Genomic DNA, 15,050 nt, shown 5'->3' with positions numbered 1-15,050 from the left:
CCTGCCCATCTACCTGTGCTTCTGTCTACCTGCCCGTCTACCTGCCCAACTGTCTACCTGCCCATCTACCTGTGCTTCTGTCTACCTGTCCGTCCGTCTACCTGTCTGTCTGTCTTCCTGCCCGTCCGTCTACCTGCCCATCTGTCTACCTGTCCGTCCGTCTACCTGTCTGTCTGTCTACCTGCCCGTTTGTCTACCTGTCCGTCTGTCTACCTGTCTGTCTGTCTGTCTACCTGTCCGTCTGTCTGTCTGTCTACCTGTCCGTTTGTCTACCTGTCTGTCTGTCTGTCTACCTGCCCGTTTGTCTACCTGTCCGTCTGTCTGTCTACCTGTCCGTCTGTCTACCTTACCGTCTGTCTACCTGTCCTGTCCGTTTGTCTACCTGTCCATTGGCCCTCCTGCAGAAGAAAAAAAAAACAACAACCCAGATTTAAACACACCACAAACTCTGCTCTGTCAGCTGTGTGTTAATAATCTCTCTCTCATAAACACACCTGCTCATGTTTGAGTGTGTCTTATTAATTTTTCATCCAGCCTGGCCGATCGCCTGCACTCACCTTTCCTTCTAAAATCAACACAACAAAATGAGCATTCAAACCTTCAACAGCAGATGTGACAGAGGAAAATCTCACGGAAAGCAAATGAGTGTAAAAATATATACACAATATATATGTAAATATATATACATATAAACACCTTCACACACACGTGTGTGTGCGTGTATGTGCATACAAGTCAAAACAGAAATCTCATATTTGCCAAAAGGTTTTTGGGGAGAAGTAGATTTAAAAGGTTACAAAATCCCAAAGGATCACAAATGAAGCCACAGGAAGTATTTTCACAAATCTAAATGTCTGTTTGCACTGGAGCTCAGATGATATGAACAGCGAATACTGATGAAACAAACAGCAAGGAGGAGAAATGCTTTTTTCTCCTCCTGTTTCTCCATCATCTCTCTTCTCAAACCGTCTTTTCCTGTCAGCCTCAGCTCCGGCTCAGACTTTAAAAGCACAAACTAATTCTGAAATGGGATTGCATCACACACACGGAGAAAAATCTCACATCTCTTAACGTCTGTTGCCAACGCAGTCACACTACAAGCTATGAGGATCGGAGCAGTTAACAGGAACATTAACTAATGTCTGTGACTGTAACTGACAACCCAGAGGATGTCAAAGCATTTGTTTTTATCTGTGTAGGAAAAGGGACTCTCTCTGCATTGAAAGACAGCGTGTAGTAGTTCATATCTGTCAAACTCCTGCAACTTGTACGAATTTCCATTTCACTGTTAAATATGTGGAGGTCAGATTGGAGTATTGCACAACAGCTGCAAGGAAAAATGATAAATCGTTTCTGTTTGACGCAACGAGCCGCACGTTGTCCCTCAAATAAAGCGAAATAAGGCGAGTGGAGACAGAACAATTCTGGAAAAGAGCGATAGAGGGGAGCGCGCCTGGATGATGGCTGTGATATTGTGTGAGAAATACAGAGAGAACAAGATGGAGCACCTAAAGCAGAGTTGAGAAGAATGTCTTAAGGCTTGGCCTGGAGCGACTATTAGTGTAGAGCTTGATTGGACTGTGTCTGTTTAACTTTCACTCCAGGTCTCTTTCTCCCACTTGTCGTTTTTCAAACCCTCACCATCTCATTGCTGTGCCTTGGCCTGTACCCAACCTCAGAATTTCACCCCCTATCAGCCCTTCCCCCCCGCAGATCCCTCGCCTTAAGTGTGCATGTATCAGGATCCCATTAAAATTCACTATTACCTGCCACTTCCCCGGAGAGCAGCCAATTAGCAGAGAGGCTGATCAAACAGTTGGCAGGCTGCACCCCGCTCCCCTCAGGGTGCTGGTCCAAAACCTGACCTGACCGGCACAGTGCTGCTTTGTAGTGTCAACCCTCCATGACCTCCCTCGTCGGTCTGTCAGCCGCCATTTTGAAACCTCCAGTTTGTAATTTATCCGTCGACATCTTGTTTTGTTTTCCTTCAAACCGGTAGAAACCATATCTGGAGGAGGAGGTGGAGCTGACACACCCAGAGACGTTTACCGAGCTGATCCTCAACCGTCCTCTCTGGACGTTAGAGCAAACGTCTAACGTCTAACGGGGGGGGGGCAGGATGGGAGAGGCTTGAGGCAAAACTAAAGAAAAAGAAAAGCTGGTGCTGAGGATGAAAACCAGGTTTACACTTTGGCATACACTTAGAGAAAGTAAGAGGATTGGACAGGCTTTGGAGAGAGTTACAGAGTGATGAGAGACAGAGAGGGGTGCGTTTGATTGGTTCCACCTGGTCAGGAGTGCAGGGTGTGTGTGTGTGTGTGTGTGTGTGTGTGTGTGTGTGTGTGTGTAGAGCTGGACCTGAAGGCTGAATTTTCGGAGAGTGTTTGTGAATATCAGAGGAGTGTCGGCCTCCTGCTGCTTCAAACAGTCCAGATTTCATGCGAATTTTAGTTCAAGAGAAAAACTGCAGCTCCATGGCTTCACCAGTGAGGTTCAACTCAACCAATATGATTATTATTTCTGTCTGGAGAGCATTTCTGTCATGCTGTGATCATTTCAATGTCATATTTACAACTTCAAAAGTGAAAAATAAAATCTTATCCCTTACAGTTTTTGCTGCTTGGGATTCCTCAGGGGAGGATCCATTTACAAACGCTGACCACAGGGCTGACGCCTTCAGCAGTTTAAAAGGAGGGTAACTCCCCAACAGTATCCCACTTCCTCAGGAAAAACAGCCAAATCGTAGAAACAGGAAAAAAAAACAAAAACAGCGAGCAGTGAGTTGTGTCAGATATCAAGAGTGTGCTTCATACACTGTCAGTCGCTCTCCAAGGACTCCCAGAGGACTGTGTGCAAGTCTTAGTGGGGCCAGATGGCCCCCATCTTAGGTATTCAGCTGAGGCAGTGGAGTAACAGCCAAAGAGGTGTCACAGTCAGTGCTAAACGCACTCTGCCATCGCCACCAACACAAGCGCCCACACAGCAGCAGAGAGGGCGGGGCTTCAGGCGTAGTCTGTGGATTAGAGAGTGTTCACATGTTCCACAATGTCTCTTCCTCGGCCCGTGAACGTGCTTTAGAGATTTAAGTCGGTGCGTGTGGAGAAGGTGTTGGATGTTGCTGCGTATCTTTACCAGTGCAGAAAAGACCGTGTTGTTTTTAATTTTGCTTCAAACGCCAACGGAGCCCCCATGCTGTCATCAGAGCAGACGCAGTGTAGGAGGAAGCCTGTTTGGATGGCCGCTTTGAGTGAGGAGTTCAGGGTCATTTAGGTGTTGGGTGACTTTCGTGAACTCGTGTTAACAGCTGTGTAGCCCTGCAGTGATGATTTGGACTGTTCGGCGGTACGTGGCCGTCTGCTCATCTTGCAGCTGGATCTTCTGAAAAATGTGTGCCGCGGCTTTCTGGACAAGTCACCCAGCGTGGCGACCCATTTTCTGCCTCTGCAGATCCCAGACCACAAAGCCTCTGTTTACATCAGATGTGTCCCCTGTGCCTTGTCCCATATCCCATAATCCTTTGCCTCTGTTCCAAGAGCCCATGTTTGCCTATTGTCCCCCTCACCTGTTCCATGCTGCCAATTGTCCACAGCACCCCCTGTTGTCTGCCTTCATCTTTGGCCAGCTCTTTTTCAGCTCAGTTCACTTTCATTCACCTTCATTCTGCCCGTTTTCACTCCTCACCTCTCCTTCGACGTCTGTGCATTTTTATTTCTGCATTTTCTGTAAATGAAATCACGTCTCTGCCTTCTGAAAGCTGATGGGTTAATGTGGCACAGCCCGACCTCATTAAATGGGGGGGGCTCCCGCTCATGTTGCACCTTCGCTCTCCCATCAGCACACTGTCATCCCTGCAGCAGTGTCGGGTCCTACCTAGGCAGGAGAACCGCCGTCTTCCTCTGAGGAAACCGTGTCGAGCCAATTCCAACTTTTCATTTTCCTTCTGGTCCTGTGGGCCGGCCTGGCTCAGCCCTGACCTCATTCACACACCTAACACACACACACACTGATGACACATGCCAGGCCTTGGAGATAAAACTTGACTAACTTTATGCACTTAACCAAAAAGTTTGGCTTTGGACCACAAGTGACAAAGATTTTTCAAAGACCACTAAATGTAAACCACTTTAGGAGCCACAAATGTCACCATACAGGCCATTCAGAGGTTTCAGTACCGAAAGCGTCCTGAAAGGCGCCTGAGGCTCTCACATCACACCCACCCCCCTCCAGCACCAAACAAAATGCTTCCAGGGTTTGGGTGGGTGGTTTGTTGCTAACAATAACTAACCCAGGATGCTGGGCCAGGCTTCCAATCCCTGCTCCAGCATGCATCTGACCGCCAGGGAGGCCGAGCTCATGTGCTGCCAGCCAGCCAGCAATAGCTCAGCTTCATCCAACCCTGGAAACATGGCAGATGGCGGCAGGAGAGAACAGAGGAGAGAGGAGAAGACACTGGGTGTGTGTCTGTCTGTGTTTGTGAGGCAGACTGAGTCAGGTAGGCTGAGGGGGAGTGTGCGACTGTATGCTTACTCGCCTCAGAAGCCGTCCTCCTCGACCTCTACGCCGGAGCAACTACATAACAACTAAACAACTAAAGCGGCACCTAAAGGACTCTCCCCACAGAAGTTCACTCATTTCATCTACACACATCTCAGGCCATTTTGTTATTTTATACCTGATTGTGTGTGAGACTGTGTGTGTGTCCAGATGCATCTGTCAGCTGCTGTGTCCCAACTGTCTGTGGGTGACCAATCAATCTTCTTCATTCAGGGACCCTGCAGCTTTTCATCAGGGGCAAATACAGGTGCATGATTGACAGTTGATTAGCGGCACCAAATGGATGGACCTTCATAAACATCCTGCACGCTCTGCATCAGGCGGCTTCAAAAACCGAACATCTCATCATGAAGTCCAGACCAACCGAGCAAAAGTCCAAACGGCTGAAAATGGCAGAAATTCCATCTTCAAGGCCCAAACCTCACAGCCTGTCAAATGCAGAAACTCCAAGGCGAGATGTGACCATAAAAGAAGCCAAGGAGCTCCTGGATGTCCACCTGAATGATTTATTCTGCAGTTACCCCCCTGCACGCTCTTCCATAATGCACGACTCACCTCGGATAATGGACAGCTTGGCATTGACGGTGATCTCGCCCTCGCTGTTCTCAGCCACGCATTCATAGATGTTCTCGTCACGTGGCGCTCGGAGAGGCTGGATTCGCAGTACGGCGCCGGCACCCTCGTCAAACTCGATCGTCTGTTGGGAGAACGGGAGAGAAATTAATTTCCCCCAAACTCTGAGAGATCAGATCTCTTCACCCTGGAAACGAAACATCATTAACAAATCATAGTTTTTTTTACGTTTCAGGTATTTAAATAACCTTTTAAATCAAACTAAATACTGCATGCATATATTATTCTATCACTGTGGAAGAATATGCAGAATGACCTTAAATAATAATAATAATTTTTTTGTGTTTTGAAGGATTAATGTCCTCTATTTAATGTTAATTTATCAGCCAGACGTCCATCCGCAGTCATGATTGGAAATTAAAGGCCCGTGTCCCTCTGAGGACCAGGTCTACGGAGCTGAACCAAAATGAGACGGTCCGGTCTACGGAGGGTTTTTCACTTTGGCTGCACTGCAAAACAAGGCTCCTGTTGCTTAGCAACCGAGACATCACCTAACTTTTTTTAAAAATAAAAACCTGATGATGGTTTTAACCTTTGTAGGCTGCCGCACCGGAGAGTCTAAAAAAGAAACATGAACTCAGCTGACAATTTTCTTGGAGTTATCATGCAACACACACACGCACACACACAGTTCCAGTCCGTATCTTAATGCATGATGCGCTTGCTTTGCTTGCTTTTGTATTTTCATTTCTTGTTATTATCTGTAATTATGCCCTTTGTTCTCTTTACAGCCTTTTGTTTCAACCTCACTCAAAGTGTTTCTGACAAACAAACTCACATTACACGCACACAGACACACAACATGTGCTCAGAATACCAAACACAGTGCCTCACTCACAAACATCATTATATCTGAGAACTGTAAAACATCAACTCCTTTCATGTTTCAACTGTCCAAATTCACCTTCTATAAAAATGTTTGACAGTAAAACTCTTCACAGCTGAAAGAATCACATTGTTTTACTGCTGGACTTAATTTATCACCTATCTTTATTTTAAACTGAGATGTTAGTGGGTGTAGCAGAATTCTGATTCCATCAGTGGAGTCGCCCCCTGATGGCCAGTCGATAGAAGGCGCCTTGTGTGTTGTACTTGACTACAAAAAGTGGGATTTTTGAAACTTTCTCTTTCTTTTACAGGCGGTCGTTTCCTGCTCCGCTCTTATTCTGGGCGGACCGAGCGAAGATGGCCAAGCTGTTTGTTAGTCTCACTGCAAACCATTTCTATCGATATCCGTCCTTCCTCCAAGGAGCTTACACCGTCTCAACGAAAGGTTCGCTGTGGAGATCTCTGAGCAAAACATGACTTTGAGATACAAGCAGAAGTGTTCGGCAGCCCCGCTGCTCCGCTGCTGTACGTCTCAGAGCTGAGGCGTTAATTAGGCTAAAAACACTGCAGAGCACGGCATCACGATCGATATCAAAGCAGCTGTCTAGAGGGTAGAACAGGAAAAAAAAAAATCATAACTACTTCAAAACCCTCTTTACAAATTTTTTATTTCATGCTAAACGGAGGAAAAGAAGCGTCCGTTCTGGCGGGCTGCTTTACGCCCCTGGCTTTGTTTCCCATTTAGCATGCTAAAGAAGAGAACGCACAAACACTTCTCGCCTTTTTATTTTGTCCTCCGTTGAGATACTCTCCCCCTTGTGTTGATGTTGCCTTTTTTTTTGGTCCCCCCTCCCTTTCCCTGTGGTTGTCATTGTGATAGAGTTTGTGTGTGTGTGTGTGTCTATCTCTGCGTGCTGCCGTCATCCTTAACGAAAGCAACTTTTTAATTAAGAGACACTGAGCATCAATCAAGACTTTTAGAGATGCCATCTGGGATGCCTGGCGAGAACTCAACAACAAACATCATGAATAACACACATAAAGACACATTCACACAGACAGGCCTTCTGCAGAAACAACAACAACAAAAAAAACACAGCAGTAGAAACAAGAACGTGAAGACGGCATTCAGTCAAGTGCAAAGAGGACAGAGTTGGTGGAATGGGAGAGCTCAACATCGCATTACTGGGTGACCTACACATTAGCACAGCCAGTCCGTGAAAAGCGGGCTAGCTGTTGTCCTGAACTATTTGTGAGAACTGCGGGAGAAGAAACAGAAACAGCCTTTTCAAAAATACAAAGGACTGCGTGGGAACCCGACCGCAAGAGTCGACGGCAGTTTTAATGTGGACGTGGTTCAGGAGAGTGACGGGAAAACAGCACGAGTGGAAAAAATGAGTCTCAGATCCTGGGAGTCCGGCCCTTTAATTGACTCTGGTTGTGACTGTAAGATGTTTGTTAATGGCGGCTCTGGGTCGTAAAACTTAAATCTAATTTGTCCCAATATAAACAGTGCCGGAAGGTTAAAGAATAATTTATTATGTGGTCCAAACGATCAGCAGGAAACAGCAGCTCCTTTTAAATTGCTAATGTTTGCTGACAAGCATCCATTTTTCTCTTTTGTCATTCAATAGAACAAACTTAGATATAGTTTTTAGACACGTTAACTCTGCATATTGACTGTGATGTCATTTGTTTTTCATTTCCCTCCCCAGCACCGTGTTAGGGAACGGCCTCCACGGACTCACCTCGATACGCTGGGAGTTGACCTTCTTGCCTTTCTTGTTCCAGCTGACCCTCGGCTTGGGGTCACCTGTCGCCTGGCAAACAAAAGAGACCACACCTCCCGAGACGCCAGTCTGGTCGATGGGAACTTTAGTGAACCGTGGTGGTGCTGAGAAAGGAGGAAGAGGAGGGAGAGAGAGGTTAGAGCAGCTGGAGCCGACTCTGTTACTTCCAAAGAAGCATTAAATAGGCGGAATTACATTTCTGAAAAACGGACCTCCAAATGCCAAATCTCAGTTCATCCACACACAGATCCACAGCAGCCTGCTCTTACACCCCCGTACACACACACACACACACACACTGTTCTGTAGGGAGGGAATAAACTGAAAACCGGTCGGACACACAGATACTGGTTGGACAGACAATCCTCTGTGGATCGAACACTTGGGATTTGATTTCCCGCCACGGTGACTGAGCTCCCAGTTTCTCTCCTGATAGGGCATCCTCTGTAATCACTGGGGTAAGTACTCATTCTGAATTACCCCCACCTCCCACCCCCTGCCAATACAAACCCGGGTGGAAATTGAATCGCGGGGGCCTTTTCTCATCGGGCTGCTGCAGCTTTGTGTGTTGATCCAGACGCTGGGAATTTATGTGTTGACGTTGTGCCAAGGTGCTGATGATCAGCAGCAAAAAAATATGGCCCCCACAGGGACGTGCAGTCAGTACAGTAGTTCTTTATTTTAATTTGATATTGTCATAAAACATAAAAGTGGATACTGCACTAACAAACCTACGATCAGTGCTTCAATTCAGACACTAAAAAAAATGATGCCTGTGATGAAACTGTCCATCAAATGATAGTCATTTCTCCGCCGTGGGTGATGGCTTTTTTTTTTATATTTTTATTTTTATTTTTTTTTTATTCCCCTATCTAATCCCTGCAGTTGAAGGCGCTCAGAGACAACAAGCCTTGTAGAAAAATGAAGCGGGAGAAAGAAGTAACACCGTCTCCTGGGGAACTTGTTAAATCTGAATCATACAGATATGTGTGGATGATCAAACGGCCAGCGCACAACGTCAAATTAATAATTAAGGGACCATGGACCGACACCAGTCTCCAGGCACTGCTAAACACATATGAAGGAGAACTCCTGCATTCATTATCAGCTAAGGAGAGAAAGACAGAATGTTTTAGAGAGAATGAGGAAAAGAGAAATAGTGTAAGACAAGGAAAGAGGAAAGAAGGTCGAGAGTACCGCCTCAGGAAAACACGTAAAGTTCATCAAACCGCCTCCAACTAACATCCAAAATGTTACTGCTGAAAATATTACAACAAATCAACTAGTCGCTGGTTAGTCAGAGCTGGTGAAGTTAAATCCTTTAGTGGCTTGATTTAAACATTTTATAGCTGACTTTTAAAGCTTTAAATTGCTCTGACTGGTTGACCTGGTTTACTCTGGTCTGTCCGAGATCTGCAGTCGGAGGCATGCTGGTCTCCTGAGGTCAAGGCTTGTGTCTAAAGGTGCCACAACCCAAATCAGACTCTTCATCCTCCTTTAAATCTCTTCTTTCAATTCAATTCTACATTTGGCTTTTGGTGATTAGTTGTCTTATGCATCAATTCCTTCCTTTTATTTTTCTGCATAATGATTTATCGGGATGTTTTCGTTGGAAAATGGTACATAATAAAGTAACTCTTACATTTATTATTAAAGTGTTGGTGGTTACACACATCATAACCAAATCTAAAAGGTTTTCATTCCCTTTCCTTCCTCTCCTCTTCCTCCCCTTGTGTGAGACGAACTTAACCTTGAGTTTCCAGACTTGGACGTCAGCAAATACAAGATTACGGCCAGAATTAAAGCTACCAGCTCATTATTCTACTCCATGGTCAAACACAGACCAAAAAAAGGAATGCTATCAAGTAAAAAGCCAATTTTCTGTGTAATGCTTCAGACAGGCAGTCAGAGGCCGGAGTCACTCTTATCTGCCTTTGACTTTTATCTGCTTTATCATCCTTTGTTCTGCAGTAATGTGATGCATATGTAGCTAAAGGGCTAAAACATGACACTGACCGCTGGGCCGGAGGTCGAGGCGCCATCCAGACCAACATGTATTTTTTCTTACATTTTTTACCATCACGGTGAATAAAACCAACACACGTGCTGCACGTGTCAGACTGTCGGATAACAATCTGAGCTACACAAATCAGGGATGGAACTTTTCTACTGTAATAAGAAGTATTAAAAGGATTCGTTGCTGACCATCATTTTAATGTTGGACATATTGATTCCTGACCTCTTTATGTTCAAAATGAAAGAATATTGATTGTTTCCTCCTTCAAAATATTTCTTCTCCCTCTGAGGAAGTCAAAACACCTGACGGTATGTCAAAGTTTCTCCACATGATGTTTTGTTGAGTTCTCACTACCCTGTTAATTACATACATCGGACAATTGTTTTGGTGCACTTAATTTCCAGGACTGCGACACGGACACAAACTCATTTATTCTGACGAGAAACTAACTGAAGACTTTGGGTCAATCGCTGCCGTGGTATAAGATTTATACGCATCAACGCATTTAATTTTGTAAAAGTGATGAATGTGTAATGAATCATCTTCCTCAGCAGTTATGTCATCTCTTTGGGAACTTGTTTGAATAACTCCCTGAAGATGAACATCTATTATCCGTTTCAGCGCAGCAGTCGTCGTCTGGTCTTTGTTATCCCGGAGCGTTCGGCTCATTGAAAGAGTGTGATAAAAACGAGGGCTGCTTTTGGAAAAGCAGAAAAATATACAACCTGGTGTCTTTCTGTGAAGATGGAGGAAGCACAAAAAAAAAAGAGGAAGGAAGAAAGAAGGGATTGTTTCATCAACGTGATGTCTCTGTAGATTGGTTTACTAGGTGTTTTAAACTTCCCTTCAACCAGGAAAGGGCTACAAATAAATTAAAAGAAAATAAAAGCCTATCTGCTCACTGTGTGAAGGTTTAAGCATTAAGAAAAAGCTCTTCGATGTCTGGAGCATACAATGATTCCTTTTGGCATTTTATTCTTTCAATTTCCATTCTGAAAGCACGCAGGCTGGCTTTACACAACACAGATTCTCTGCATTTGACCTCCCCTTACAATGTGCCCTCTGTCGAGACAGAAGAGGGATTTACACAGAGCAGGCCTGTGGCACTGGTTCTGCTGAAGGCCAGCGCTCTTTGATTAGTTTTCCCCCGGACCATTCGACATTTCCACCCAGTTGCGTTCTCTCTGCCGTTTTTTTTCTCTCTCTCTCTTTGTTGCTTCATAGGATGAGCGAGCTGTACAATAAATATGATTGTCCGCATGTCAGGCTGAATTTACCAGACGACAGGCCTGGGATTTTTTTTTTTTTTTTCATAACGTACTAAACACAGTTTCCAATATTATCAGAGGAAGCTTTAAAGCGAGAGGAGGCTTGGAGGGAGAATGTATGAAATGAGAAAGGCTGAGATGATGGGGGATGAGAGGAAGAGGAGAGCAGGAGGAGTCAGTGATAAAGAGGAGGAAGAGAAGGTGACAGGAGGATGCAGAGGAGATGATGTGAGGAAAAAAAAAAAACATGTAATCCAAAAAAGAACTTCTGTTGGTTTTTCTCTCTCGCTGTATTTTATTATCATTTGCAGGCTTTCTGGCTGCTTTAGAAAAACAGGGCTTAGAAACATTCACCAGATAAATGGCGTGGTTGCCTGCAGCTGCTGAGCCGCTTCGCTTTAAACCTGACTTGTTTTGTTGCAGGGCGGCGCGGTGGTGCAGTGGTTAATGCTGTTTAGCACCAAAAGTGTTCCTTTCTTTCCAGCTCTAGGCCCGAGCATGTTTTCTCTCGGCACTTATTCTGGCTTCTTCCCACAATGAAAGAAACAGTCTGCTCAGTGAGCCACAGGAACAGGTTGTGTGCGTCCGTGTGCGATTGTTAGTCAGGAGAGTGTTTGTACCACAGAATGCTTCACTTTACTGCACGGCCACAGAATTATATATAATTATAATACAGAAGCACCAAAAAAGTTAAGACAGGTTTGTGTTTCTGGCTCTGCTGCCTCATGCCCACACACACACAAAAACCTTACCCTCAACCATCTGCCTCTATTTTCGATCCTTCATTCAGGTACTGGGTTTAGTATTGTTCAAACATCACTGGGATTATTGAATTTCCAAAGAAACCAGGCGTGACTGAATCATGAAAATGCCCCTGAACGTGTTTTCTACTTCTGCCTGTGTGTACAGTGGATATATGTGCACGTGTTCCTATTTTATGTGTTTGTCTACACACACGTACGCCATCGTTGGCTGCGGCCAGATAATTGTCAGTTATGATGCAATTACTAAAAGGTATGCAGTGTATGATTGTGCGAACGAGTGTAATTAACTTTTTTTTACTGTTGACTTTCAGCCTCTCTTCTCTTCAGCGTTTACGTCCTGCCACTCACCACGTGGTGAGTAATTACAGGGCAGGAAAGGTTCAGTGGTATAAATGTTTTAAAATAATTAGTGATGGAGGGAACCACACACACATATAGTTAACAGGTTTTCATGTTTGTATAGTTATATTTCATCTCTGTAACATTTAATGAAACTTAATTAACCAGAGAAAAGCTGAAGCTATCCAGTTTATGTTCAGCGTCTTAAATATTAAAAATACATCCCGCATAAATCTTGTTTTTCCTGTTATTAAACTTCTTCCAAGTGGCAACCCGGCCTGATGTCACCCCTCGATATGTGAGCTGCAGTTTTCAAGTCTCGGGTCTGTAATTTGGCCATCTTGGTTTTGTAGACCAGCGCTACATCGTGAGAAATCCTCATTTCTGTGCTGCTCTGATCCTTTAAAAACCCTTTTTTTAAAAAAAGGTGTTAATAATAATAGTAATGATAATAATAATAATAATAGCCCCGCCCCTTTTTGGTATTTTCCTGTGTTGTATTGAAGACTTGAAACTAGACTTCTACACAGCCGGTTCAGTCACCCCCTGATGGTCATTAGATGGAATTTATAGACAGCCTCTGGTCTGACCCCCCACCCCCCACATCTGTAGTGCTAAAACACCTCATGGAAAAGCTTCCTCTCTGTCTCTTTAGAAATGTAAAATATTCTCCGGAGTGTCTCTGGACACAGACCTTTGGGGGTTTGAGTCCCACCGGTGCCACATTTTATAAAAAAGGTGTACACTTCTGTTCTCTGAGCTGTGTTGTATTAAAGTCTCCAAAAAATCAGCGTACAGTCTGTTAGCAGAGATGACATTGAAAGGACGTTGCACCCGCAGTGGCCATTTGTCCCTTCTGCCAAAGTCTGTGTATCCCCTGAGCGCCCCTCTGACAGACTGAGGTACAACTCTGCCCAGATAAGCACACAAGACCTGTCTTTATCTGCTTGGCAGGGGGACACGGCCTGAGCTAAAATAACCCACACTGGGGGCCCAACTATCTTCACAAGGCCCCGAGAATAAACCCGATCCCTGCAAACATGACCGGCTAACAGGAGAGAAAAAAAGGAAAGAGAAGCCACACCGTGCATACAGACACTTGTTTAGCTAATACGGCGATCACCTGCTACCGGCCACTACCTCAGATAAGACCACAAACACCACTCCGGTATTTGGAGGTGGACGAGAGCGGGAGGTCGGTGCGTGAATATGAGACGGCTCCATCTACAGCACTTCAGTGTTGTCACTCCGAGCGGGGTTGGCTTTATGACTAATACAGTAATTGATGGAGAAAAGCTTCTCGGGTCATAAATAGGAGCCATTACCCGCCAAATTAGCAAAGTGGGAGACAAAATGACGCACAGCCATTCAGTGATTTGCGGTGAAAGGCAGAAAATCGGGAAAAGGGTACTTGTTATCCATCTTGCTACAAATAGGCATCTTTCACAGCACATGGACCTTTTTTCCCTCAGCAGCTACGTTTAAAAAGAACATTCGGTCCTACTTGAGTTAATATGACGACGAAATGCAACTAATTCCACTTTGTCCTGCCAAAAATGTGAGATGGAAATGACTATATATGCACACACACATATAATGACTGCATTGAGAAATGAAGCCAAAGCTGAAGAGTCTAAAAATGAGTTGCCAGATATGATCTGGAACATGAACTGCTGAATGTTACTCACTTTGTGAGATTTATTGACATGAATCCAAATCAGTTTTCATTTTAGACAAACAGCAGACACATGGCACACACAGGGGGGCGCCGTCAGGAGCCACCAACAGAGGTCGGAGTCATTTGGCATCAGTTTCTCTGGACTTTGTGCCACCGATCAATTTCACAATTTTGTATTGATTTAGAAATGATTTACTTTGAGATATTTCTAAACTTCTCATTTGATGCCTCGCCGTAGTGGTCATCAATCAAGAGAATGGAGCAGCAGGGCAGTGAACTACGGGCATGTGCACCTCTGACGTGGAGAGATTTACTAGCTCACAGTATCCGCCGACAGGCGGTCCGCCTGTCGGTCAGACCTGGGCCCGACCAAAACCAGCAAGTATCAGAAGATACACGCTGAGCTGCTGCACGGACGGATTCAGCCAAATGTGCATTCAAATGAATGCATGAACAGGCACACAAACATATAATCAGGCACACATACCACCCCCCTCTTTCACATTCGCACCACACACCCTAGAGGCCCAAACAACCAGCCCCCATCAATCAGGACCAATTCTCACAAGCTGCCTGGGCAAGCGCCATCACTATGGAAACCAAGCTTTCACTCTAAACCAGTCCTGCTTTGTCTTGTCTGGAGGTTTTGACACGTAATCACTGCCAACGAAACCCAACAGACTCCTGCGAAAAACTTCGACTGGGAGAGAAACACAGTTTTCAGCAGAGAAGGAGAAAAGATCATTTTATATGGAGGCTTCAACACGACTCGTTTATTGAGAAGAAGTTTGGTTATTTTTCTGCTGCAGCACAGATTTAGAGCTACTAGCTGCTCTCAGCATCCCATAATTTTCAAAATGAGACATTTTCCTCAGAAATCCTCCTTTGTCCTCTTTTCTGTTGCCATCCAATTATTTGGAATAAATTCAGTTTAAGGCATCCCTGGTTTAGGGCTACACTGTTTATTCCAATAACTGCATGTGGCTGGTGCAGCTGTTCGTCCAAAGTATAGTGCAGCAAATGCAGATGTCATGCTGAATGCATAAAATCAAACATAAATAAATCATTTTGCTGACATTTAAGCTGTAATATGTTAGTTTTGGTTGAGAGAACAGTTTTATTTGTACATAATTAAAACTGACAAGCCCAACAAGCTATTTCAGGTCTGGCATCACGTCC

At 44.7% G+C, this 15,050-nt stretch overlaps 1 protein-coding gene across 5 annotated transcripts in view; it reads right to left on the bottom strand.

Annotated features, from left to right (window-relative positions):
• The window catches only part of ptprsa (protein tyrosine phosphatase receptor type Sa), a 194,288-nt gene that overhangs the window by 93,561 nt on the left and 85,677 nt on the right, over positions 1-15,050 (bottom strand). For all 5 annotated transcript variants that reach the window (XM_029500050.1, XM_029500049.1, XM_029500052.1 and 2 more), the window contains 2 exons: positions 7,764-7,909; positions 5,110-5,251 (listed from right to left, as the gene is read on the bottom strand). In XM_029500050.1, coding sequence (XP_029355910.1) covers positions 5,110-5,251; positions 7,764-7,909 — 288 coding nt within the window. The remainder of the gene's footprint in view (positions 1-5,109; positions 5,252-7,763; positions 7,910-15,050) is intronic.

This window comes from Echeneis naucrates, chromosome 4, assembly GCF_900963305.1.
Source record: "Echeneis naucrates chromosome 4, fEcheNa1.1, whole genome shotgun sequence".
In the NCBI taxonomy this organism is placed as follows: Eukaryota; Metazoa; Chordata; class Actinopteri; order Carangiformes; family Echeneidae; genus Echeneis; species Echeneis naucrates.
The sequence above is the reverse complement of the archived record's forward strand: the minus strand, read 5'-3'. Positions and strand labels throughout refer to the sequence as shown.